This window comes from Gadus chalcogrammus, chromosome 21 (assembly GCF_026213295.1).
Source record: "Gadus chalcogrammus isolate NIFS_2021 chromosome 21, NIFS_Gcha_1.0, whole genome shotgun sequence".
NCBI lineage: Eukaryota > Metazoa > Chordata > Actinopteri > Gadiformes > Gadidae > Gadus > Gadus chalcogrammus.
In genome coordinates this window covers 4,178,694-4,206,544 of record NC_079432.1, presented here as the reverse complement: position 1 = coordinate 4,206,544, position 27,851 = coordinate 4,178,694, and the positions used below count along the sequence as shown (strand labels likewise).

Here is a 27,851-nt window from a genome sequence, read left to right as displayed (position 1 = left end):
GCATTGTTCTGCCACAGCTCTTGAGACCACTGTTGTTGTAGAGAGGCTAAATCACAGTTCAAAGACTGAAGAACTGCATGTGAGGGAGGAGGTCAGAGAGAGAGAGAAGGGGGAGGGACAGAGCGAGAGAGAGAAGGGAGAGAGAGAGATGCATGGCATTTATTGAGCGTATCAAAGTTTCTGGTCGCGATTAGTTTGTGACCGTTAAAGCCATAAGTAGCAACCTAAAGCTTGGGTGGTTTTATCTTTTTAGGGATATCAACAACCAACAATGCAAACATATTGAAGAGTTTACTTCTGGTCTTGAAATGTCTGGAATCCATTCAGTATCATTGTGCGGCTAGGTTTTTATATGAATGGTCTGCTCTGTTTATTGAGCTCTTTCGAGGACGAAGAATTTAATGTTAGAATTAATAATAATAATAGAATTATGTTTTTGTTGACTAATTAAATTGGGTTTGTTAGAGCCATGTGACAATGAATAGAGTAGCCTTAAAGTTCACAAATAGTGTTCAATATCGGCCCCAACTTGCTAACGATCTGATTCTTCTAGTATTTTCTAACCAACTGATTATTCGGAGAGCCACTAACAAACAGTTATTTTAGCACTTGCTAACCAACTGATTATTGTAGAATTCGCCAACCAACTGATTATTCTAGCACTTGCTAACCAACTGATTATTCCAGCAGTAGCCATACTGGAGGGCAGGACTTATTAGCGATGTCCTAATGTGACATTAATTGCTTTTCTTTTTTTACTCACATTAAGTAGGGGGGTGGTGGTGGGTGGGCCATTGCGTTCAGCAGGAGCTTGGCCAGATGGTTTATGGGCTCTCGGTTGCTAATGGACTGAGGCTGGAGAGCTGTAGGATTCCGCGAGCATCGGGCAGCGGCACTGGCAGCGGCAGAGGCGTTTGCGAAAGATGTTCACTGGCGCTAATTGAAAAATAATTGTGGAGGTACAGAACACCTGTCACACGGTAAAATGCAGCATCACAATCCGCGGACACACACGTGCAAAAGTTCAAAACAGCACACGCACATACACACACAGAGACACACACACAAAGATGCAGATAAACATGACGCAATGCGTATACACTAGGGCTGAACGATTTGGGGAAATAATCTAATTGCGATTATTTCTATCAATATTGCGATTGCGATTTAATGTGCGATTTTTATAATTTATTAAGTTCCTTATGTTGTGTATTATCCACTAAAAAATAAATAAATCATTCTTTAGTATGACCAACACAACTCTGGAAGAGTAAAGGGTCCCTATTAAAGCTGGGGTAGGCAATCTGGAGAAACCAGCCTGAGTAAGCTAGGTTTAAAAAGTATCCTATTGAAAACATCCCAACCCCCCCTGCCGGCCTCCCTCCAAAGCCCTCCCCCAAAATGAGCGCACGGGCAGAGTGTGTGTCTGTAGGCAGTCAGACAGGTTGGCTATCCAATCATTTCATTCGGTCCGAATGATATGATTGGGCAGGCATATTACCGGCCTGCGATAGCAACAGACTTCATTTTTTTTCGAGCATTTGATTTATAGATTGCTGTTGGGATGTTAATAGAAATTAGACGAATATTGAAAAAAAAGGCTTCTAAAATAAATTGCCTACCCCAGCTTTAATTACTAGCCGGTGTGATGTTGATCAGCCATTACAAGCCATTTCTTATCTACGCTACAGTGACATCACACATGGAAGTTTCCATCCTGATTTTCGATGAATGGTCAATTACTTTCAGCCAGAACAGAATCATCAAAAATGACTGACAAATTACACTCAAATCTTAGCTCTTAACTTACCTAAAGCACCTATAAAGTATCCAAACATCAAATGCTCAAACAAGAGTAGCTCACCACTTTATCTCGTCTATCGACAGCTCCAGCCAGGTTGGACGTGATCAAATCCCATCGATAGCTTCGGACACCCACAACGGTCGAAGCTGCCTCATCGGAAAAAGAGCTACCTTCTTTATTTACACAGTTCATCCGCTTTAAACTGTGCTATTGATCCCGGCCTAGGTCATTAGGGTTATGCGGAGGGATATGGATGTGGAGAGGAAGAGGAGTCAGGACTATTTGACCGTAGGTTTCGTCCCCACGTTTGATTTAGAAGTTGAGATATTGTGGGGGGTTTCCAATAAATGATGGAATCAATGATTGAGTCCGATTACCATAAACCCACAATGATCATATTTCTTATGTTGTATCGGGCAGTTTCAATGTTGATTCCAATGTCGATGTTTTGATTAAACATTTGTCATTTTTTCTTAAAGGCTCGAGGGTAATAGTGAGCAGGCCTTCTAACTGTCGGTAGTTAAAAAGGACTACAAATTTGAGGATTTAAATTTAGTTTTATTTTGTGTTTACGTAGCGTTATTTTCCCTGGCTTCTATATTCAGTCCCACACGATAGGTCTCTGAGACCAAAGATATTACAAATTGCACAATTTCCCTTTGAGATTGATCAAGTAAAAATGCTACCAAAATATAGTTTGTTCTATTTTTTTCTACCGCGTTTACCTTTCAGAGATCACGAAAACGGGCTTTAATTCATATTTCATCTCCCCACATCTGAGAACAAATCAGTTGGAGGCAGGCACAAATTCGGTCGACACCTCACACAACATTTGTTAACTGGGCTTTCTAGGCCATGTTTCCCCAAGTTATATTTAATCCTTACAATACATCCTCACACACCGACCGACCGCACGCCCAACAATGGCGACATCCACAACGGAATATCAAGTTACATAACACCAGCACCACCCCATAGATGCAATGAATACGGACAATTAATCACTTTAACAACACACAACTTCAATGCAACACCGCCCCCTTGCATACGACTTTGTACTATAAAACCATCATATGTTAAGTGCAACTTTACTCTAAACTTGTACTCGTATCCCCCCCCCCCCCCCCCCCCCCCACACACACACACACACACACCATAGCGCGATCTCAAGGGGATTTAAGGCAGCTGTCAGAACATGGGAGCTCTAGACGACAGTGTCTGGGAGTGGCTGGGTCCCTGCGGAGCATGCCAGCTCCCCAGCACCCCCCTCTTACCCTGCACCCCCCCACCCTCCTCCATCCCTGCTCCTCCTGCATGCTCAAGTTGTTGAGAAATTTCCAAATGCAAATAGGATGGCTTTGCCGCCCGGCAACAGAACTGTGTCATGCTCGTAGAGTCGTGTATGTGTGTGTGTGTTTGCGTGATTGTGTGTGTGTGTGTGTGTGTGTGTGTGTGTGTGTGTGTGTGTGTATGTCTTCTGTATGTATGTGTGTGTGTGTGTGTGTGTGTGTGTGTGTGTGTGTGTGTATGTGTGTGTGTGTGTGTGTGTGTGTGTGTGTGTGTGTGTGTGTGTGTGTGTGTGTTTTTGTGCAAGTGTAAGTGTGTGTGTGTGTGTGTGTGTGTGCATGGGTGCATGTGTGTGGGTGCATATGTGTGGGGGTATGTGTGTGTGAGTGTGTGTTAATATCTTGTGTATGTCATGTGTGTGAGACTTGTTTTTTTGTGTGTGTGTTTGTATTTGTGTGTGTATCTGTGTGTGTATGTGGGTGTGTGTATAAGCCCCCATTTTCCCGGAGAGGAGATATAGAGGTGAGTTGAGGCAGGTAAACAAAGCATAATGTGGAGGTCAAATGCTAATGAGCGCTCCATTTGTCATGTCTCGCTTCTTCAAAAAGGCAAAATAACAACGTCAGAGACGGCCCAGACATCATAAATCATACAAATAAATAAGAAATTTAGAGGAGGTCCTCGATTCTCTCCCCTCGAATCCATTTCACCACCTCCTGTGAATCAACAGCTGAAGTACTGATTCCTCCGGAGTGGTCGTTTAAGTCCGCCCTCCTGTCGCCTGACGACAGGCATCCTCGCTCGTTTCCTGGCGGTTGGCTCGTCTCCACGACCGCCACCTCCCTCACCGTTCTTTACAGCAGACGGGCTGATGTTTCGCTTTGTTTCATAACAGAGAGCCGAAGCGCGGAGCAACTGTTGCACAGCTGTCGGAGGAGGGGGCCCGGAGGAAACGCAGAAACGGCTGATGATTCGATTTGAATGCGTCCGCTGAGAAGAGAACGGAGATTTATTTTTGCGAGATTAAGGCGAGGGGCCACAGAAACGCACGTTGTTGTCTCTTTGTAACTATAAATGACAATGCTGTCTGTCTGTGTTAGTCTCTCTCATTCTTAGTTTTTCTTTATTTCTTTATTTCTCTTATTTCCTTCCATTCTTCCATTCCCGAGTCCTCATCATTCCCCCCACTCTATCACATTAGTACGAGCCTGACTGCAGTGCTCCTGACCGCCCATAGAGGGCGCCCCACCCATTCATTTTAATCTGCCAGGCTCCTCCACGGGGCTGTCCATCATAGAGTGCCACTGACTTCATGATAGTGATGGGCTGCAAGGGGGGGTTGGGGGAGAGACACCCTTACCTGTCCTTGAGCCAGGGGACTGTGTGTGTGTGTGTGTGTGTGTGTGTGTGTGTGTGTGTGTGTGTGTGTGTGTGTGTGTGCGTGTCAGGGAGGGGGAAAGAGTAGATTCAGCATGTATGTACGCTATAGCCAGGAGCAATAAATCATGACCTTCTTCAATTTACACAGGGAGCATATTGATGCCTTCCTATCTCCCGCACTCTCACCTAGTTACAATCGGCCGAGACCAGCGCCACTCCCACTAACCACAGCGTGACGCTGGGCGTTTTACGGCCTATTCTCCGTGGACTCTTTAACGTGGCTGTTAGATAACCTTCTGATAGTGCACAAGCCTGCCCCCCGGAGGCCAGTTGGGAGAGAACGCAGCTTTAAGAGCCCTTTGGCATCGATTTGACCTTATTTATTTTGTAGGGAATTGCTCAGCATTCTGGCATTAAGTGTAATAGCATGTGAGCCATCAGCCTATTTTTTTACCATATTCATTCGAATATTTTGGTAACGTATATTTTTTTCTTTACTTTTTTTACATTTGATTTTGTTACATTTACTAAATTGCCAAGGGAAAAGGCCGAAGCGGGGACAAACATCGAAATGTAACTCGAACGTGGCTCTTTTTATATATGTATATATATATAATATATATATCTTCCAAACAAACAACAGCAACTGCAGAGTGGAATCCAGCCTGGTCAAAGAAACAAGGCCGAATGTCTTGTTTTCAGGTTTTTTAATTTAATTGAAGAAGATTCCTTTACCGGGCATCGCGTTAGATTTAGTTTGGGGGAGGGGACAGAGGGAGCGGGGAGGGGGGGGTGCGGCACGCTTATTAAACACAGACCCCCGATCTCCCCCGTTCTCCCCTCCCCAACCCACACCATCCCCCCAATGTTCAGCGGCAGTCCGTCCTAAATGAAATGACTTCCACAGGATTGCACCACAAAGGAGAGGGAAGTGTGTGATTCTGTGTGTGTGTGTGTGTGTGTGTGTGTGTGTGTGTGTGTGTGTGTGTGTGTGTGTGTGTGTGTGTGTGTGTGTGTGTGTGTGTGATGTGCATTCAACCTGTGCTCCCGCCAACGCAAGGTCACACAGGACGCGGCGCAGACAGCTCGCCAGCTGACGTCCTGGGGGGTGGAGGGGGGTGGCGGGTGTGGGGGGTGGGGGGGGGGGGGGGGCACAGGGATGCCGTTACACCCCCAAGGCACTGGGCTGCTGGAGGAGATACAGACACGGTGGATGGGGTATACAGTGATATGGCATGGGCTCATCATGCACACACACATAGGCATCCACACACACACACACACACACACACACACACACACACACACACACACACACACACACACACACACACACACACACACACACACACACAGGCATGGAGACATATACACACCCACACACACACACACACACACACACACACACACACACACACACACACACACACACACACACACACACACACACACGCATGCATACACACACAAACACACACACAAACAAAGGCCTAAACACAAACACACATTCATACATACACCTACACACACTCACACACACACACACAAACAGGCATGCATTGTACTGGCACAAGCACAACACACATGCACAGACAACATGAATCCTTGTGGGCATGGATGTACTCTAACACACACACATAAGCAAGCACACATGCATGTGCAAACACACACACACACACACACACACACAACTGATGGCACAAATACATGTTTAGGGACCCTGCTCTGCATCCTCATGGGTTCACACGTGCGTACACACAGACACACACACACACACACACACACACACACATACCAGTGTTGGACTTCTGCCCACCCAGAGACCAGAGGCCATCAGAGGTTCACTGTGGTATTTCCAAGTATCCAACTAGATAATAATCAAAGGACCTCTATAAGCAATACAACGATAGCAATAATCTTGCATTGTGTTGCATCAGCTCAGGTTATACAATCATAAAACAGATTGTTTTTACCCTTGAAATACCCCCTCTCATCCCACCTCAAAAAACAAATAAATTGCAGTAGGATTACATAAACCTTGTGATTTTATTATCAATGTACATTCACTGTTAGATCTGACTCACTCAGAGAAAAAAAGCATATATTTACACGAGTACAGAGGCATATTAGCACAACAAACAAAACACAAGGAGATGCCACTTGACACTGTCCAAGGAAAGCCAGTCATGGCTTCGCTTCCACTTTTACTTTCAGTTCCAACCTATTCACATAGGACTTAGTCGTATTCGTCGCGTCGGACTGTAAGTGAATGTGTGTGCATAGTAACCCAGGCCCGTTCGGTCGCCGAGCAAAAGGGGGCAAGTTCATAATTAAAATGAAACAAAGCTTGCTTTTAACTTGATTCATATATCACAACCGATAACGTATTGCTGTTGAGCGGAGCAACTCTCCAGGGTAATCAGACGTTGCGTGGCTCGCCGTACCGCGAGCCGGCTCATCCTATAGTGTCTCCTACAGTATACACCCCTAGTATACACCCGCAGTATACACCCGCAGTATATACACCGCGGACCACAGTGGCCGAGGTGGCTCCGCCGTGTTTTATGTAAATCTCGTCATCTCGGAGAGACCGGCGAGATGAGATAAGTCCACAAATGGAACAGCGAATGAGCAGCTCTTCCCTCTGAGGAATGAGTCCGCCAATTGCGAGAGGTTCATCTACATTTTTTTTTCCCTTTAGTTTCCTTCCTTTTTTTTTTTTTTTTTAATACCCAGTCAGTGATGTCACTTTATTTCTGTGCCACTAGTTCCCGTGGGAACACCCCACCCCCCTCTTCACCACCCGCACCACCACCTAGCCTGCTTTCAGACCAAGCGTAATTTTCAAAATATGAATTGAGGTATTGGTTCTTTCTACACCACTTTTAATTTTTTTGCTTTAGTTTTTTTCTACGGTTTCCTGTACATCACGTCAATCGATGATAATACATAGCATATGTTCCAGCAGACAAAAATATGTATCAGATAAACAAAATAAATAAATAAAACAATATGACAACCCACATTCAATAAAAAGTAAAAAATAACTGACTCAGTCAGTCACACGTTCAATTACTTTTTAATCAAGAAGATGTTGTGGTGTAGGGCTGTTCAAGGGAGGGGGGGGGTCCTATATTTCAGTTTTTGCTAATGCAAAAGTAAACAAGTCAAAACTTAATAAATGCCCATGAAATCAATCGAAAAGTAATCACATAAAGCAAAATAAAAATCCAGTATTTACAATTATACTCGTCGACAGCATATGCTACGTGGTACGTGAGACAAACACAACACATTAGCAGCGGTTAGCTGTGTATGGCCACACGGTACAGACAGACAGACAGACAGACAGACAAAGTGCAACTAAAGGTCGATAAGACAAGTCAAACAGACAGGAAAAACGAACACAGAGGTGGCCATATTTGCCTTGCATAGCCGAGTGATCATCGTGTTATGAAACTGTCACAGACACCCGTGGAAATCGCCCCTCTCCCGGATTTAAACAAACCCACCCTGCAGTGAAACTGAACCAAAATGTCTCTGCTTTTCCCCAAGGTGGAGCCAATGCAGGGTTTTAATTGCTCCATTTCTATTGAGAATTTCAGCATCAGAGACAATTAGAATTAATTGGATGTAGTAGAACCGTTTTCAGCCCGCTTAAAATAAATTAATGGCTTCCCTTTATTTTCCCTGTATTAATCTTCACGATGGGGACGTCGGGGGGGGGGAGGACCAAAGCGAACCAGAGTGTGTGTAACCGATCGGACAGGAAGTGCAGTCCTAGTACGGGCGTGTTGAATATCACCACGGTGAGGGGACACGCCCCAAGACCGTACGGCTCAGCTTAAAAAACAAAAACGGATGGAAGGCGTTTTGCCCTCCATCGTGAGTGCAGACTGAGGTGTCGTGGTGTGTGGCTGCAAAACAGAACCAAGTCGTGGCAGTTACACCACACAGGGCATGGCCTGGAGAATATAGGCCAGGCCTCAACACGGTGAGTGTGTTTTTAACGGAGATAGAGTTAAGAAGGAGGCAGATGGCCTCGACGATCGAATCAATGCGAATATTGATTGAACATCAAGAAAACATAACGGGCAGCCATCCGCGTTAAATTAATTTGCCTTCACCGGCATTCCCCTCCAACCGGAGTGTGTGGAGTCGATACGATACAAGCAAGGTTTAAATAAAAATACAATGTGGGTAATTAGGTTGACTGCTTTTAAGGACACCCTGTATACTCTGAAGCTGAAGCTGCTTTGGTTCAACTCTGCCGCACCTTCTGGACGGCTTGGTGTGTCCCCGGAGATGAGCACCAGGGGAGCTGTAGTTTTTTTCCACTATATTAATTGTAGATTATAATTATCTATGCATGGTAATACAATGTTCAGCTCAGGTCTGATCGTATGGGGGGGTCTATTAAAAGGAGGTGGCGTTTGGGGAGGGATGGGTTTTAATCTCTAAATGAGAGATATTACATTGATTTTATTATGTTTGCAAAAGCCTTTGCAATGTAAAGGAGATCATTTAGCCTTTAAAAGTAACTACCAATTTAAAGTGCTTAAAGGAGAGAATATATATTTTCCCGATCGCTTTGTGACGAGCTGATTAATTTATGGAGAATATATAATATTATTCATTTAATCGTAATCATTTGACTGCTTTATTTGTATATTTCGTTTTACAAATGCATAGCGATTAGTCCTAACATTCTACTTGAAAATCTTGAATAACATTTATAGTTTGAAGAGTCTGTTGGCCAGTTTAATCCAGAAAAGTCCATAAAGTGCCCTTTGAATTATTAGCACCATTAATTACAATGGAATAAAACGAAGTCTCTATTCAATCAAATTTCAAAATCATACAAAAAAACGGACTACAGTTTAATCTCAAATCCCCCCCAAAAAAGTTACATGAGGAAATGGAAAACACTGAAAGACTTGGCAAAACGTTTCATCAATGACTTGGGTTTGTGTCGTAAGCATGCTTTGACCCTCGTGGGGAAGACACGCCCTGTATCGTCGTTGCCATGACTCCCAACATGGATGCCTGAGACAGAAGGCTCATGCTCCGACTAAAAAGCTTGATTCTGATTCCATTCCTCAGTCCTTTTAGAACTGCAGGTAAACACACATATAATGGCTTTCAGCTATCATTTTTTTGGCAATTTTTTTTACCCTGGTATAGTCTGGGAAATACGGTCAGAATAAATTATTTAAATAAATAAAAAATAAATATAGTGCCATGTCTTTATCATCAGAACGCGACCAGATTGTTTTTCCTTTCCAGATCTTGACAAAACTCCACGTCCACGCAAAGTGACATTTTTATTCTGTATTAGAGCAAAAATAGCTTTTATATTATTAATATTATTAAAAATGTCCACACTGTAGAGTTTATATGTAAACTAAGGATAATACTGGAAAGAAAAGACAAAGTAACCTGGACGAAAGCTTCGATGTGTCAGACACAAACCACAAAACTCTAAACCTATTAAACATTTATAACATAGAGAGAGATAGGATGGTGTTTTGTGTGTGTGTGTGTGCGTGTGTGTGCGTTTGTGTGTGTATCTGTGTGTGTGTTGTTGTATGTGTGTGTGTTTGTGTGTGTGTGTGTGTGTGCTTGGTGGATTATTGACTTTTTTTGGGGAGAGGGGGTCTTGCATCTTAGTTTCCATAAGAGATAATCACTAACATACAACACCAAAACAGAACTTCTAATACAATGTCCATTATTGCCGAGGACTAAAGACCAGTTTCCCCAGTCTAAACACTGAGTAAGCAATGGCCACCCACCGGCAAACTGACCAACGCCGTCCAAACCAAGAGCTCCCAAGTCCTCTAAAACGGGTGAGTTGATGACACCGGTACAAGTTAAATAAGTTACGGGATTTCTGCCAATCGCACACACGCACACGCTCACAAGCACTCACACACACTCACACACACTCACACACACTCACACACTTTTGGCGGCCATGTTTTTTCCTTTTGAGTTAAATAGTGGAACCTTTTCCAAACAAATCCTCCACCTCCCAGTGCAATGTCACACAGTATACAGTACACATATTATATGGAGAACAAGTGGGGACGTATTGCTTTGAGTAACTGGTTAGAAAATGTGGAAGAAAAAAGGAAAATACATACATGGCTGCGGAGCCACACAGTAGTACAGGATGACATCTCCTTCACCGTTCCTTCCTCCAAACCCCACCGAGGTGAACGTCAGTTAAGAAATGCAGGGTTGACAGAAGCGTTGGCTGATATAGAGCGCTGGGCCTCTGGTTATAACAAGACCGCGATAGCTTATTTTTCTGTACACGGCGTCATTATATACATTATTGTATAACCCGAAATCAGTCGGATCAATATACACCATTCCCGCCAAAATCCACCCGTGGTGTGTCCTTCCTTCCCTGTGTTCGTTGACCAGTGACGGTAGTCCAAGTCTCGTCCTTTGTCCATTTATTTTCATTTGGCACACCACCATTTTTGTTATTTTTTAAGCGGGCCTCCTGTGTTTACCTCCTACGTCTGGGTGATGCGCGCCCTCTTCCCCCCCCCCCACACACACACACTCACACACACACACACACACACACACACACACACACGCACGCACGCCTTCACGTCGTCGTCATGGTGGTCGTGGTGGTCGTCAGCGTCGACCACGTCACCCCCCGCCCCCACACCGAGCGGCCGGTCAGGCCTTGGCCTCCAGCATCTCCAGGAAGAGTTTGTGCATGGGCACCTTGCCCTGCATCTTGATGCTGTAGAAGTGCTGCACGGCCTTGGAGGCCGTCTGCCTCAGCAGGGGCAGGGTCATGAGCAGCTTGCCGGCCCGCCGAGGGTCCTCGGCGTGCTGGGAGCCCTCGTAGTCCTGCAGTGCCTCGTGCAGGGAGTCCTGCAGCCTCTGCACCGCCTCGATGTCCTCTATGTGCATGGAGTCTGCAGGGGGGCAGGGGGGAGGGAGGGGAGGAACGGGAGGGAGAGGTTAACGAGGGCGTTTGGGATTCGAGTCCTTTCAACATGTGCTTCCTGGCCTTTTTGCAAGGACGGAGGGGGCCTGTTGAAGGGCTCCGTGAGGGACCCCATGAGGGATCCCCCCCCCGCCCAACCAGAACTTCAAGGCACACTGACTTTAAGTTATCTGGAATGATTGTGAAAAATGTCACATCTTATTGCCAGGAGATTGCTAAGGTTATACACACTGAAGACTAGTGTCAACAAAGTATCACGACATCAGACAGACAATTGCATTATCTGTCAAATATGTTTAGAAATGAAACAATGACTCCAGAAGTAAATCATAAATAGTACCAATAATATTGGTACCCCATGTCAGGATTATGAATAGTACACCTTTGTTAATATTTCATGGCATAGAGACACTCAAATAGCACTTTGTCCAAAAGCAACTTACAGTGAATTAAGACACACCCAATGTGTTTCCCAGGAGGAACGAGGTGTATGTCACGCAAAGCATTCGCGATCGAAACCCAGTACCTTTCTGTCAAACATCCTACCTCATCCATCCAGCCATCCTTTATTAACAAAACACACCACCAGACCCACATGTTGTAGCTACGAACCGACTCCCCTCCGATAGCGCCCATCCTCTGATACCAAACTACCCGGAAACCCTCCACCCAGCCTCCACCATCCAATTTTGGAGAGAGGGTTTTATTTACCCCCTCACTCTTGCGAGTGGTTAATGACTGTCCTTAAATAAATTCCTATGCATGGCCGAGTCTCCGGGGAGATGAAGGAGGAGAGGGGAGAGAGGAGGAGAGACGAAGTGGAGGGGCTGCTGTATAAATATATTGTGGGGAAGATTCATTTCTTTCAGAGTCCCCGACCACGCAACCCTCCTGCTAATGAATTCAGATGGCTGCATTACCAGGGTATGGTTAGGCTGAGCGCGGTGGCAGCTGGCCTTCATTTCCATAAGAAAGAGCAGTTGGCCCCCTTATGTATAGGCTCTGAAATAAAACCAGTTGAGACTTATTAAAAAACCTGCTCTCTATGTGTAAGTCTACGGGTTTTTCGGGGGAGAAGGGGACAAAAAAGGTGGGAATGGGATCTGTTTGCCATCTCTGAAGGACGGAGAGCATGGCGACTCCCGGACAGGTAAACAACAATTCGGTTGAGTTCGGTTTCTGTTTTTGACGGCGGTTTTGTTGCCGATAAACAGATGGACAGTAACGGCTAAAGGTTTCATCTCAACGTAAAGCAATCGCAGAAACACACAGTTTATCCGAAAAGGATAAAAAAAACGGGTGATCTTTTTTAACACCACACGTTTGACTCAGAGAAAAACGCACAAGGGCGCTTTTACGACAAAAAAAGCCCTCAACCAAGACGTCGTCAACTTGAGTTTGGGGGCTGATTTAAATCAATTTTGGCTGGCAAAAGTTGTCGAGCAGAGGAGTGAACAGTAGTGAAGCAACGGGCAAATGAGGCAGAAAAAAGGGAAAGTACAAGGCTAATTATGTTCCTAACTGACTGATTAAGTCTCTTTTACCAGTCTCCTTCTGTGTAAATTGCGTTTCTATCTTGGGAAATTAAGTAGGCTATGTGGACCGCACATGTGTTAGAGCAGTCTTCATCTGAAGCCTCCATGTTAATTCTGATCCGGTCCCCGCTTGGCTCAGTGTGTGGGTGTGTGTCTGTGTGCACAGTACACAGACACACACACGCACTCATAAATGCGCACAGTATACACATGTTCACACACACACACACACACACACACAAACACACGCGCATAAATGTGCGCACACACGTACAAGCAGAAATACACATTGCACGCACGCACGCAGGCAGGCAGGCAGGCAGGCAGGCGCACACACACACACACACACACACACACACACACACACACACACACACACACACACACACACACACACACACACACACACACACACACACACACACACACACACAGCTACGTTTGTCTGTGTGTGTGTGTGTATAGGTGTGTGCGTGTGTCTCACCAGTTGTCTGGTGTGTGTGTGTGTGTGTATTTAGGTGTGTGTCTTGCCAGTTGTCTGCTGTGTGTGTGCGTGTGTGTCTGAGCGTAGGTGTGTGTGTCACCAGTTGTCTGGTGTGTGTGTGTGTGTGCGTTTGAGTGTGTGTGTGTGTCTCTTGGAGAGGAGGTGAGGGGCGGAATGCTGAAGTAACTTTGAAGAAACAATTTCCCCGTAATCCGTCAGCCGCCCCGCGACCGCCTCGTCAATACTCTGCTAATTACTAAATCAATGGCCATGAATATCCACAGCTGTTGCTCTGGATACCCCCCCTGTCCCAACACACACACACACACACACACACACACACACACACACACACACACACACACACACACACACACACACACACACACACACACACACACACACACACACACACACACACACAGAGAATCCCTGCCACCACCACAGCCGCCACCGTCGGTGTTCAAACGAGCCGCGTAAGCTCCACCATGGCCTCCCCACCTCTCTCACCCGTCTCCCCCTCATCTCTCCCCCGTCTCTCTCACATGTCTCCCCTCTTCTCTCTCACCTGTCTCCCCCCATCTCTCTTAAGTCTCTCACCCGTCTCCCCCATCTCTCTTACGTCTCCCCTCTCGCTCATGTCTCACCCACCTCTCTCACCCATCTCCCCCCTCTCTCTTACATGTCTCCCCCATCTCCGTCACATGTCTCCCCACCGCTCTCACATGTCTCCCCTCTTCTCTCCGTCTCCCCCATCTCTCCCCCACATCCCCTACCTCTCTCCCCATCGCCCAACCTCCCCACCCACCTCTCTCCCACCAGTCTCCCCCATCTCTCTCACGTCTCTCACATGTCTCCCCCTCCTCTCTCCCCCATCTCCCCCGTCTCGTTCACCCGTCCACCCAACCCCTGCGCTGCTCCTGTCCCCTGAGACTCGGTCATCTGAAGACCAACCAAAACAAGCCAAATAAACCCGGGCTCAGCATTTTGTTTTTCTCCTTTCAGTCAGGCAGGAGAAAAGAGCCCTAACAGCCATTGATTAGTGAGGGGGAGTAGGGGTAGGGGGGTAGGGGGGTTGGGGGGGGGACCCCATCATGAAAAGAAAACTGTCGATACGGTCGCCGCATCTTCACATCGGAACAAACGAGTCCCGCCGCTGCCCGGCGCTCATTTCACTCCACTTAACACATTTTATTGACAGGCCCTGTTTTCCTAATGAAATGCTAAATATATCTCCCCTCACTGGGCTGCGCAGGGCCAGGCTACTGGCAGCTCCTGGGCAGCGAGATGGAGGGAATGAGAGCGCAAGGAGACACGCACACACAGACGGGCACGCACACACACCGATGGACATGCACACACACACACGCACACAGATGGACACTCACACACACACGCACACAGATGGACACTCACACACACACGCACACAGATGGAGATGCACACACACACACACACACACACAGATGGGCACACACAGACTCACACAAACTAACACACACACGCACACACACACACACACACACAGATGGGCACGCACACACTCACACAAACTAACACGCACACACACATACACACGCACAGATGGACACGCATGCACACAGGCATAGGCACTGACAAACACAGACACACACACACAGACAGGTAGTCACGCATGCACACACACACACACACACACACATACATGCACACAGGCATACGCGCACACACACATGGGATACACACATATACACACGTACGCAGTGGGATACACACATATACACACAAAGGTATATCGATATACCGGAATATATAGTCACACAAACACAGGAATAGACAAACACACACACACACACACACACACACATACGCATACAAGGAGACAATCGCATACACTGGCAAACACACACACACACACACACACACACACACACACACACACACACACACACACACACACACACACACACACACACACACACACACACACACACACACACACACACACACACCAATTCCAATTTAGGTACACCAGCATATACACACCCAGACACACAGACAGTCACGTACAAAAACACACACACTCATGGGAGGGTATTTAATTAAAAAGCTTGTGTTCCTGACCCACTTGTCCCCTCTTATCAACGATTGGCTCAAGAGATAGACCGCCAGCAGACATTTTTTGTAGTTGTTGTCGTTGTCGTTGTTATTTCTTTGATTGGCTAAATTCTGATGATGCTGACTTTCACGATCTCCCCTTCAGATAAAGCAGACAAGATGTCCTGTTCCCGTAGCCCTCAGGGTGACTTTACCCCCCTCAGTCCAAATCAAAGGGATTTGGTTCAAAGCGTGTGGAACACTGGTACAAGTATCGAGGTGTCAGGTGTCGACGTATCCACCTCATTTAGCGGCCGTCCGTCTAAATCAACTGTTTGAAGACCTCCGGGCGCGGGGATAGAAATCATAGAGTTTGTGAGCGTCCGACTACACCTGTGCGTCCACATGCGTTCATAATCGGTGATGTAATGTAATGACGTTAACCTGGGTTTTTGGAGGGCAATTTAGCGTTCATTCACAGTTCATTATTTCAATATTGATATCAGAGTCTGTGTTTCAGTGTTTGACCATGATGGGCCTGCACATGCCCGTAGCCAGCTATGAGGTCATCAAGGAATTTTTTTTAGAGATATATATATATATATCTTTTTACCTAAATAAAACTGTATACAAAATCAGAGGTTGAGAACATATTCACACTTTCAACTGTTACTTCCTGTCCGCCGTGTGTTACATCTCTTAGTGCATGCACTAAGAGATGAAGTTTTCAATCAATCAATCAATCAATCAATCAATCAACCAAGGAGCGGACACATTCTCAGACACACACACACACCCTGGCTCTCCCTAACAACGACGGCGGTCCTACCTGAGTTGGCGAGGGCGATGGCCTTGAGCGTGACGAACTCCTCCTTCTCCATGCGCAGCTTCTTGAAGCGCCGCACCAGGGGGAGGATGGCCACGTGGAGGTCCAGCAGGCCGGAGACCCGGGCCTGGTCCTCGTCCACGGTGTAGTCCTCGGCGTACACCATCTCCTCCTCGCAGGGCAGCGAGCGGAACACGATGCTCAGCACCAGGATCTCCATCCACGCGCTCTGCAGTAGACTCATCTGGTCTGCCAAGGACAGCGTGGAGAAACCTGATGGTGGAGACCGGAGAGAGTAAGTAGTAAGTAAGCAAAATGTATTTATAAGGCACATTTAAAAACTGTTTTCACTGGCCAAAGTGCCGTACATGGTGCAAAAAGGCATATAAAAGAACACATACATAGACAGTGCATGAAAAACATAGAAATAAACAACATATCACATATCACGCTGATGAGGGTTGATGCAGGTGTAGATAAATACATACTATTCTCAGAGTTTAGTTTTGGAAGGAATCTAAAACTCGCACATTCAAACCCTTTCCCCTAAGACATGAACCCTCTCCCTTAAGAGATGGACGGTACAAATAAAAACACCACAAATAAATACAGCTCAATATTTTATGATTTCAAATCTTTGAGCTTTGTTTTTGTTCACTTTTTTGTGGACTTTACTGGACTTTTCTGGACTGTACTTTTGATCGAAGAAGCAAACGCATCACTATCATCAGTGACTGTGTGGAGCAGCCGGTATTACCGGCATGGCCACAGAAACAACTCAGGATCTAAAAGTAATTCAATCTTTTCCTTTTGTCGTACAGTATTTCTTCGACAGCAGCTACTGAACCCAGCCATGTACTCTACGCAGAAGGAGGGATACAATGTTTCCTACCAGCGCGTGACAAAGACACCAATCTGGCCGCACGTGGGCGCCTTTAAAAAGACGTCCTTCTGACCGCCTAAGTGTGAACGGTATATTTCCGTGCCCACCCCCCCCACCCCCCCACCGCCCAGAAAGCCCCAGATGAAAGAGACCGACTGCTGTACGCCAGGGCTTAAGACGGGTGGTGGTGGTGGTGGTGGTGTCGGTAGGGGGGGGGGGGGGTGGTATAAATCAACAGCGTTAAGGCCTTTGAAACATGACTCCGGTGGGCTACTTTAACTCTCGACTGTCGCCAATGCCCCCCTTGGCGTACACGGTCTGAGTGGAGCTTTGAGTCGGGAAGAGTTCTGTCAACCCGGTTGGATTTAACCTCGTGGGCAAAACAACAAAAACAGGAGCTAAAAATAAATGATATTTCCAGAATTTTTGGGTGGACGTTAAGGTGTAATAGCACCCCTGTCAAAAGGGTAACATTTGTGGGGTAATGCTAAATGAGGAGACTGTTCATGGAAGGGGTAGCGATCCTGCGTTGAACCAGGGACATGCCTGTTTGCCTGTTGCCTCCTGTGTTCCTTCATCAACCCGCTGAACACCAGAACAATGCCCGTTCCCATCGCTGTGACGGGCTGACCCATCCATTCACACACACACACACACACACACACACACACACACACACACACACACACACACACACACACACACACACACACACACACACACACACACACACACACACACACACACACACACACACACGCACACACACATCAAACAGACAGCACTGCTGAAAGAACTTAAAGCTACCACAATACCCTTTTTCACCTCTCCACCGTGAATAGAAAGGTGACTCGAGGTTATTGACCACCACCAGCAGCAGCACCATCAACCCCCCACCCACACCAGCCACCCCTATCACCACCCCTATCACCACCCCCACTCCTGCTGGGAGAAGCTAAGCTCACTGGGCCTGATGGGGGTCTGGCAGGGTGGAGGGTGCATCACCACCACCTGGTTGACTTTAACAGAAGGGGGGGGGGGGGGGGGGGGGGGTCTGCCAAGCGTTCTTGCGAGCACATGGGAGAGAGGGAGAGAGGGAGACAGAGTGAGAGGGGGAGAAAGCGAGAGAGAAAGAGAGAGAGAGCGAGAGAGAGACAGATAGAGAGAGCGAGAGAGAGACAGAGAAAGAGACAGAGACAGAGAGAGACAGAGACAGAGAGAGAGAGAGAGACAGAGAGAGAGAGAGAGAGAGAGAGAGAGAGAGAGAGAGAGAGAGACAGAGACACAGAGACACATAACAGGAGACAGAGACAGAGAGAGAGAGAGAGAGAGAGAGGGAGAGAGCGAGAAAGAGAGAGAGAGAGAGAGAGAGAGAGAGAGGGAGAGAGCTAGAGAGAGAGAGAGAGAGAGAGAGAGAGAGAGAGAGAGCGAGAGAGAGGGAGAGAGCGAGAGAAAAGAGTGCTGGTCGTGTCATTGATTAGCAGATTGTAATCAGTCCCCCGAATGCGAAAGGGGGGAATCGATGTGGAGCGTCTGATCTGACAAACAGACAGTTGATGGAGGACATCCGGTACGCACACGGCCTGGCCGGCCGGGACGGGGGGCTCAGGGGGGGGGACACGACAGGAGCGCGGGGACTGCGGTGTACAGACAGGCAGACAGAGGTCCTGCTGCTTAGGTCTGGTGGAAACAGGAGGAACTCGGAAGATTGAGGGGAAACCGCCGAGTTGAGAGTTTATGAATTGTCGGTCATTCAGTGATCAACCCCTACGTCTAAACCGTGGTTTGAGTGAAGTCACAACCACGACTATTATTACGACTATCATTTCAACGCACTCTGAGAATGATCAAATTCGTCGCGATTGAGCTAATTGTATCACATAACTATTATTTATGTAATCTGATTATTTGATTTACATAAATTATTCATTAATACCATTCAATTTGCGAGGCTTTTTCCCTCTTATTCTCTTAAAATATTTTTTATCTTAATACTGAACCTTGTGTATAACAAACATTTATATATGTCCTATATCCCTTTTATTGTTTTGTGACAATATATTATCATTTCACTCCACCAAGGTACAAATATTGAGAAGCTAGCCTGTTCTATAAGGCTTTCTCTCAAGGCGATTACAATTAGAAAGACATGCTACGATGTAGGCTATGTAACTCCACTCAACTTTGACAGTGAAAGAGGAAATGTATTTTCTTCTGTACGACAAAAAAACCTCAATACATGTGTGGGTGTGTTTTAAAAAAAACAAAACCCAATACACTTACATACAATTACCATGACGTCACCGCAGGTATTCATACACTGAGCATTAACACACATATTCCACATTCCCTTATTGGGTGACGATGGAGTGAGTGAGTGAGGCGCTGAGGCCTGAAGCGGCCGCGAGAGTGAGATCTACTACCGAGAGCAGTTCACTCTCCGTTCATTTAGTGTCCATTAGGGCCCCCTAAGAGCCCTAATAGGCCTAATAAAAAGACAGAGGTAATGATGAGACTAGCGGGGCCTACAGGGGTAGAGTCAGAGTCAGAGAGAGAGAGAGAGAGAGAGAGAGAGAGAGAGAGAGAGACACACACACACAGACAGACAGACAGACAGACAGACAGACAGACAGACAGACAGACAGACAGACAGACAGAGAGAGAGAGAGAGAGACAGCATGAAAGAGAGAGAATGAGAGAGAGGGAGAGAAGGAGAGAGTGAGAGAGAGACAGAGGGACAGAGGGACAGAGAGAGAGAGAGAGAGAGATAGATAGAGAGAGAGAGAGAGAGAGAGAGAGAGAGAGAGAGAAAGAGAAAGAGAAAGAGAGAGAGAGAGAGAGAGAGAGAGAGAGAGAGAGAGAGAGAGAGAGAGAGAGATGGCATTGACTGCTGTAGCCTAGTGTGAAAATGTTGATGTGTAGAAGTTGTGGCCTAGATTATGGCTGTTTGATTATTTGTTAGGGATGCGTGTGTTTGTGTGTATGTCTGTGTGTGTATGTGTGTGCATGTGTCTGTCTGGTAGAAAGTCTCTGTCTAGAAACAATCGAATGAACGGCAGATCATTTCAGTTGCAGTGTGTGTGTGGCAAACACATTTAATAGCGCAAATATCAGGCTAATATTCCCCCCTCAGCTCCAATGAAACAAAATCCCCAAATAATTACATATTTCTGGCGGGCATATTTCTGGGGGCCTACGGGACGTCGGGGAAGGACCCGGGCGTTAATGGAGCGATGGGCGTTAAGCACTCCTATTACCTCATCGTCAAGGCCATTTGCGCGGTGGGCTGAGTGTAATGGTGGGAGTATGGGGGGGCGTGGGGGGGGGGGGGACCCCTTTTGTCTTAATCGTTTCTCTGTGACACCCTGACCCGCCGGCCCGGGGTAAAGTGTCCCCAGAGTGCCGCTTGCCCCCTTCCTCATGTCTCTGTGCTCCACTTGTCAGGTCTGGGGTTCTCTCCGATCTTTTTTCTTCCGTCTCCTCGGCGTGTTGAAGATCACCGGTCGCCCGCGATGACGTTTGGGATTATTTGACGATACCAATTATTATTATTTTTTTTTACCATCAACACCTTGGAAAGATGTTTATGAAGTGCGCACTTAATGCACGCACTTATCGTATGTTGTATGTCCTTACACGTAAAAATAGTACTTAGCATCGTGTAGCGTCTTACCCTAGCTATCTTTGTTGTATACGAGGAATGGGTCAACCTAACAATTATTAATGCTTGGCACTTGGTTCTATGAACATCCTTACTGTACAGACAGCGATTTATTGTTGTTTCTCTTTCTTCTGACAAACGCATTTATTGTAAGTCGCTTTGCATAAAAGCTTCTGCTAAACGCCCTGAATGTAGCTATAGATTCTGTATTATGCATGTTCTGCTTGCCAGATACAGATACATCCCCCACCTGGAGATCTTTTAAACATGTTTCACCAGAGTGCGGGGGTCAGGAAGGGGACACGGCCATGTGGGTCAGCCAGGTCCTGCCTGTCCCTTTTTAAGCCTCTTTCCGGGGTAAACCTGGTAGTGCTGAGGCAGCACCTCCACCGGCCTCCCGGGGCACCGCCGCCTAATCTGCTAATCAGACTATCGACGCTGCTGAACCTCCTCTGGGGCTCTGCACTCAGGTGAGGTAAGCCCCAGGACGCAGGTCTGGAGACAGGTCCGGGGCCGGTTGTGGGAGCAGGACTGAGACCAGGTCTGAGACCGGGTCTGGGACCGGATCTGGGACTGGATCTGGGACTAGGAGGGAGACCGGGTCTGGGACTGGGGTTTTAGACCAGGTCCGCGACCAGGTTTGAGTCAAGTTCTGGACCAGGTCTGAGTCCAGTTCTGAGTCCAGCTCTGAGGCCAGTTCTGGACCAGATCCGAGTCCAGTTCTGGGTCCAGCTCTCAGACCAGGTCAGCTCTCAGAGCCTTTCATCTGTGACCTCAAAGAGAGAAATCTGACCACAGATCAGTGGTAAGGGCGCTTCCCCCTTGGCAGCACGGAGGGCTGTGATGTGCCCAGAAGGAGGAATGTTTCCACTGGGACTGAGTGGGAACCAATGGGATGAAGAGGATTACGCCGGGTGCAGAAGGCTGGGGCGTTAACTCTAATGTGGAGTTCTTCAAAAACCAAGGCTGTCTCAAATGCATCCCGATAAACAGAAAGCATTTGTAGTATCGGTGCATAAATCACATATAAAAATGTCTTCAATTCTTAAATTCCCTCTTCAAACGAGCTAAATTAACGTTAATTAGCTTAACGTTTTGGGGCCTGCAATTGCCGGAATAAGATGAAAGTATTTTTTTCATTTATTTATTTATTGACGTAGTTGTTGTTTTTTTTCTTTCTTTTCTCCCGACGTCAACAATATCAAAAGGAGAGAAGATGAAGGCACCGCGCGCATCACAGTTCGTGTTTGAGATCGGTCCGCAGGGAGGGGGGAGGGGGGGGGGGGGGCTGCATAAATCAACCCCCCCACCCAGACCCTCTGTAGTGCCCCTTAAGTAAGTAAGAGGATTGCCTTCTTTAACTCCGGGATTGAAATGGAATACTTTGACACAGGGGGCGGAGACCACCACCACCCTCAATCCACCTCCCCCAAGACTCCTCCCCCCCCCCTCCCCCACCCCCCCCAACCACCCACCCCCCCTGACCCACACCCACCCAGTCAAATCAAAGGTTGGGGCTGCTATTTATTGATTCGATTTTAGAATATGGGCCTCGGATCTCCCCGAGGTACAGACTAGTGGCAGATGTTAATTATCCAGTGTGTGTGTTCGCGTGTGTGTGGCAGGGAGAGAGAGAGAGAGAGAGAGAGAGAGAGAGAGAGAGAGAGAGAGAGCGAGAGAGAGAGCGAGAGAGCGAGAGAGCGAGAGAGAGAGAGAGAGAGAGAGGGAGAGAGAGAGAGACAGAGAGAGACAGAGATAGTGTGTGTGCGTGTCTGTTATAGTATATTAGTACAGCATAGCACTAGTTTTAATATTTAGTACTTGTTATCCATTCTATTATCACTTACCTATACTGTGTTTTCTTTTGAAATAACCCTTATAAATATCATTATTTTACTTATTTATATTAAGTAATACAATGCAAACTTATACTTTATTGATTATTATTGTGTTATTAATATTAATTCATGTATACATCAAGCAGAAATGCGTTTTTGGATTATTGCTTTGAAATAAAAAAACGACTTTTAACCGTCTTATCCAAGAAAGAAAACAACAAACAAATGCATTACCAATATGATTAGCCAGGATTAGTGGCCTGCAGTTTACCTAAATCGGATCAGGTGTATGATTAATGTCAATCTTCGGTGGGGCCATCTACGTTGTGTTTGTTAGCGTCATAATTTAAGAAAGGGTGTCTCTGCAAATGTGATTTTACATTTTAGTTCATTTTTTCCATAACACTATAAATGAGTTCACTTTGTCATTAAAATTGATTAATAATCGATAGAAATGTAATTCTGATACCCATTGATTATCTGCACAATTTCAAAGCATGGCATCGGTTGCAAAGTTTGATTTGTTTTTCTTGTCTTTGACTGCACTGATTTTGAGTAGCGCTCCTAAATTTGGTTAGTTTTGTCTTTCCATATTTTCTATATTCTCCGCTTGTTATATCACTTTGGCAGAGCATCTGCTAAACGTCGTAAGACTTCCCCTCCCCCAACACTCGGACAACTCATAGACCGAAGAAGTAAAAGCTGCTCACGTTTTGAACCACACACTCTTTCCATCTAGATTCAACTTGGGTTTTGTATTGTCGGTGCCGTTAAAGTAGCATTTATAATCGTTTACTACTTTAACGGCGCCGACAATCCAAAAACCTAAGCGGAATCTAGAAGGAAAAAGTGTGTAGTTGAAAACATCACGCAGCTTTCACTTCTTCGCCACCTACAGAGTTTGTTATGTACGATCATTCAAAGACCCCACGTTGTTTCCCGTAGACATTTGACCGATGGAACCAGGAGCCTCGGAGGCGGGACTTATTCTTCAGAGGTCTATTTGGAGATGGAACTCGTACGAGGGGGGGGGGGCGGGTTCAGACACGCGTACCTGGGATGTGTTTGGCCCATCCGATGATGACCACCAGCTCGCGGTCGGCCAGGTCACATAAGGTGGTCAGCGCCTTGATGTCCCCGTCTGGCATTGTGGGGTCCGGCATGGCGTAGATCTTCTCTGGCTCCACCACCAGCAGGTGGGACACGATCTTCGTCACTGGATGGGGTGGAGGGAGGGAGGGAGGGAGGGAGGGAGGGAGAGAGAGAGAGAGAGAGAGAGAGAGAGAGAGAAGTTAGGGGTTGTGGTAACAAACACAGAAACGTTGATGCACACACAAACACACACACACAGACACACACACACACACACACACTGACCTAACCTAACCGAAAATGAATTTACAAATGATCCAATGAGATCACAAGCCAGATTGCAATGCATTGAGCATGCTTAGGAGAATACAGCCATGAGCAGCATACCATGCCTGCACACACACACACACACACACACACACACACACACACACACACACACACACACACACACACACACACACACACACACACACACACACACACACACACACACACACACACACACACACACACGTACAGTATCTATACATCTATGGTATATCACGTATCGCATGTCCCTTGTGTGTGATTCAATATGGCATCCCATGACAACACAGAGAGAGGCACTTGAAAGGACAGCGCGACGGTCGCTCGCAGGCATGCGGTGAGACAGACCATAATTGTACGGACAGAGTCAACTCAAACCGCTTAGAACCGGAAACCGTGGCGGGCGTAGAACTGGCCCGGCGGCGTGTCGGATCGGGGGGGGGTCGATAAGCGACCGGCCGGTGTCACGTGACACGTCATGCCTGCTTCATATCACATGTCATCACAGGAAGCTCGCCGTCGTCGTCCGATGCCGTGTTTGGAGCATCATAAATAATAACGATGATGAAGACGATGGCTATTATTGGCAGTAGTGGGGTTGTATGACTCCCGGCACGTAGGTTCTGGGTTCGAACCTCAGTGTCCGCAGCCTAACCTGTCCCCCTTACACTCCCCATAATGTAGGAAAATAATCCACTGTAAGTCACTCAAAGTGTTAACACCGCTAGTCATTTTACAAATTAATGCTACATTTTATTTATACAATGTTTTCCAATTTTCAAAGACATTTGACATTTAAGACTTAAAACAAAGCAAACATAAAAACGATATAAAAACTTAAATAAATAAGTTTAAAAACTTTAAAGGCATGTCAATTAAGCGGCAGAAAGAGGGGAGAGGGGAGTCAGACGTTGAATGTAATATTGATTTGTGTTCCGGGTGTTTTGAGTTAAAACAGAAATGATAAAAACCTAAGAACGTATGAACTTAAGAAGGCTACGAAAAATCGTAAAAAACGTAATAATGTAAGAACGAACGAACGATAAAACGTAAGAACAAGGACGTGAGAACGTAAGAACGATAAGACCATAAGAAAGATAGAACGCAAAACGCAAGGCTGTAACCCGGAGACACTCACGTGGTTTCTTGGCGGGCGGGGGGATGGTGAGGCCGAGGTATGCGCCGCTCTCCGCGTCCAGCCGCCGTTTGTACTTCTGGCGTCCGCCTCGCACCCGGTCCAGACGCACACCTGAGGGCACAGGGCAGCTCGTCAGCACAGCCGCTCTCGTTAGCCACCGGCCTATCACACGCTACTCTGACGTTGTTGACGTTTTAACTGAATCAAAGATATTAAGATATTAATATATCAATTTAATTTAAATAAATTGAACAGCAGGTTTTTATATTTTTATTTTGCCCACTGGTTATTTCTTCGAGAGCAGAATATTTTATTGCACACACACAAAGCATTGAATTTGACTGTTATGGGTCAACCACATAATATTTCATAGTGGTTATAATTCAAAACATTTACTCACAACGGGAAAAACTTTAATTTCCTAATATTCCAAGATTTATATCACAAAAAAAACTCTAACATAATAAATACAATATGCAAGATGCCATTTGATTGTCTCTTCGTTTCATTAAAAGGCACGCACTATAGCCAGAACTAATGGGTTTATCCTTTAAGCAAAGATTCCTTGAAGCACAGAGAGAAAGAGAAACTCTTTCTCAGCATCATCCTGTTAACCACAAGTGCACAGCGAGCCCGGTGAGTATCCGATCCTCCACAAACAAGGGGGATTATCCCGGGAGCCATTTAAAACGGATCCTCTTTACGCGTGTGCTCTCCCAACGAGAGCACACACATTTCTACACGGCCAGGCAAGAATGGAGTCATTGCGAGATTTCCCAGTGACTCGCACAAATTCGTTTGATTCCCCAGGAAACAAAAGAATCCGATTAGTACGGCCTTTCAATTTCCTGACACCGACTATCCACTAACCTAATTACCCACAATGCCCGGAGGGAGCCCGTTCTTCCCAGCAAACACACTGAGATCATTTTATGCCTGGCAGATTGAAGCTAAATCGAGAGCGCCTCTCCAAACGCGCCTCTCCATTTGTACACCTTAGAGTAATCAATATGGCTTGTAAATAGACTTCTTGCTCTTTGAACACATGTGGCTGTCATTTTAATTAGTCGGTTAGGCAGCCACAGCCCGGGCCCGGTACAGACTCTGCCATTTCCTCCCCTCCCTGGTCGGTTATACCATAAGTCAGCATGCGTAATGTACGCCGGGGAAAAACAGCACGATTTATACATGTAAATTAATTCAGTGCTTAAGTCTACCGACGCAGCCGTATTGTACAGAAGATTTGCAGTTGGCTTCAGGCCCTCCGAGGGACAAAGAGTTTGTACCGCCGCGAAATGTACATCACACAGGAGCATGGCCGTGAGTTATCATAGCTTAGACGACTTGTTTGGTTAAATCATGACATACACGCCCTTGTCATGTTAAATCATGACACACACGACTTTTCATTTTAAATCAAGACGTGTTTAATCATAACATAGGCCTACAAGACTTGTCATGGTCATAACATACATGAGATGTTATGTTACATAATAACACACTCTTCTTATGTTAAATCATAACCTACACTACATGTCATTTTAGATAATAACATGCTCTTCTTGTCATGTTAAAACAAAACCTACGCTGCATGTCATGTTTAAACCCAACATACACTACGCGTCATGTTAAATCACAACATACACTACTTGTCATGTTAAAGCAAGACCAGATTCCTGCTTGTCGTGTCCCTGACATCCAACAACCGTTGACAAGCACGTCCTGACACAAATAGCCATGGAAAAACATAAAGAGACACACATAGACACACACACTAAAGAATAAATGGAAAAAATGGACTCCCCACTGCGGGCTGTCAGGGTCATGTGTTTCTCGACGAGTGACAAGCGAGCGGGCGAGCCGAAATAAGAATTCCTGCTTCCACGGAGGCCTGTGTGAACGTCAGGAACATCCAGCCACTCCATAATTAATAGACACTGACAGGAATTAAGAGCTCAGCGCTCACCCGTCTCAGTTTACAGCTAGCGGTTTACAGCTAGCGGTTTAGCGCGAGCGGTTCACATCTAGGGGCTAGCGGCAGCAAACAGAGTAGGGGACAAACAAACCAGAGAAACCAAAGAAGGGGAAGAAAGAATCTCATTAATTATTATCATGGAAACAGACTGTACATTTATTTGATTATTCAATATCTTTTCTCAAGAATAATACTTATTTTCTCGTACTAATAAATAGAAGCCTGAACAAATTTAAGTTAGTGATGAGGAGTAAATAAGTAAGAAAATACTGCCTAGACGTAGTTGCTAATATTTAAAGTAAGAAGTTCTCATGCAATTCATACTATTCAATTGTATGAATCATTCAATTAATTCGACCACTTCCTACTTTCTCTTTCTCTTTTGCCTCCCATTTCTCCTTCTCCCTTGTTTTTCCCCAGAGCTCAGAATAACATCCTCTTCCCCAGACATCGTTACATTACTGTTCAGACTCGCTATCCGAATGATCAATAATGATAATCTCTTTTGCACAATGGGATAGGCCTGGGAGCTGCGGATCACTGGACTAAAAACATTTGTGACCTCAACCAGGGTCTCCTCACAT

At 46.1% G+C, this 27,851-nt stretch overlaps 1 protein-coding gene across 1 annotated transcript in view; it reads right to left on the bottom strand.

Annotated features, from left to right (window-relative positions):
- Positions 1-6,502: 6,502 nt before the first annotated feature.
- esrrgb (estrogen-related receptor gamma b) overlaps positions 6,503-27,851 on the bottom strand; it is a 49,707-nt gene continuing 28,358 nt past the window's right edge. The window contains exons 4-7 of the mRNA XM_056581029.1: positions 25,293-25,403; positions 23,808-23,969; positions 16,375-16,644; positions 6,503-11,418 (exon numbers count right to left, since the gene is read on the bottom strand). Of these exons, the coding sequence (XP_056437004.1) occupies positions 11,174-11,418; positions 16,375-16,644; positions 23,808-23,969; positions 25,293-25,403 (788 nt within the window). The 3' untranslated portion in view covers positions 6,503-11,173. The remainder of the gene's footprint in view (positions 11,419-16,374; positions 16,645-23,807; positions 23,970-25,292; positions 25,404-27,851) is intronic.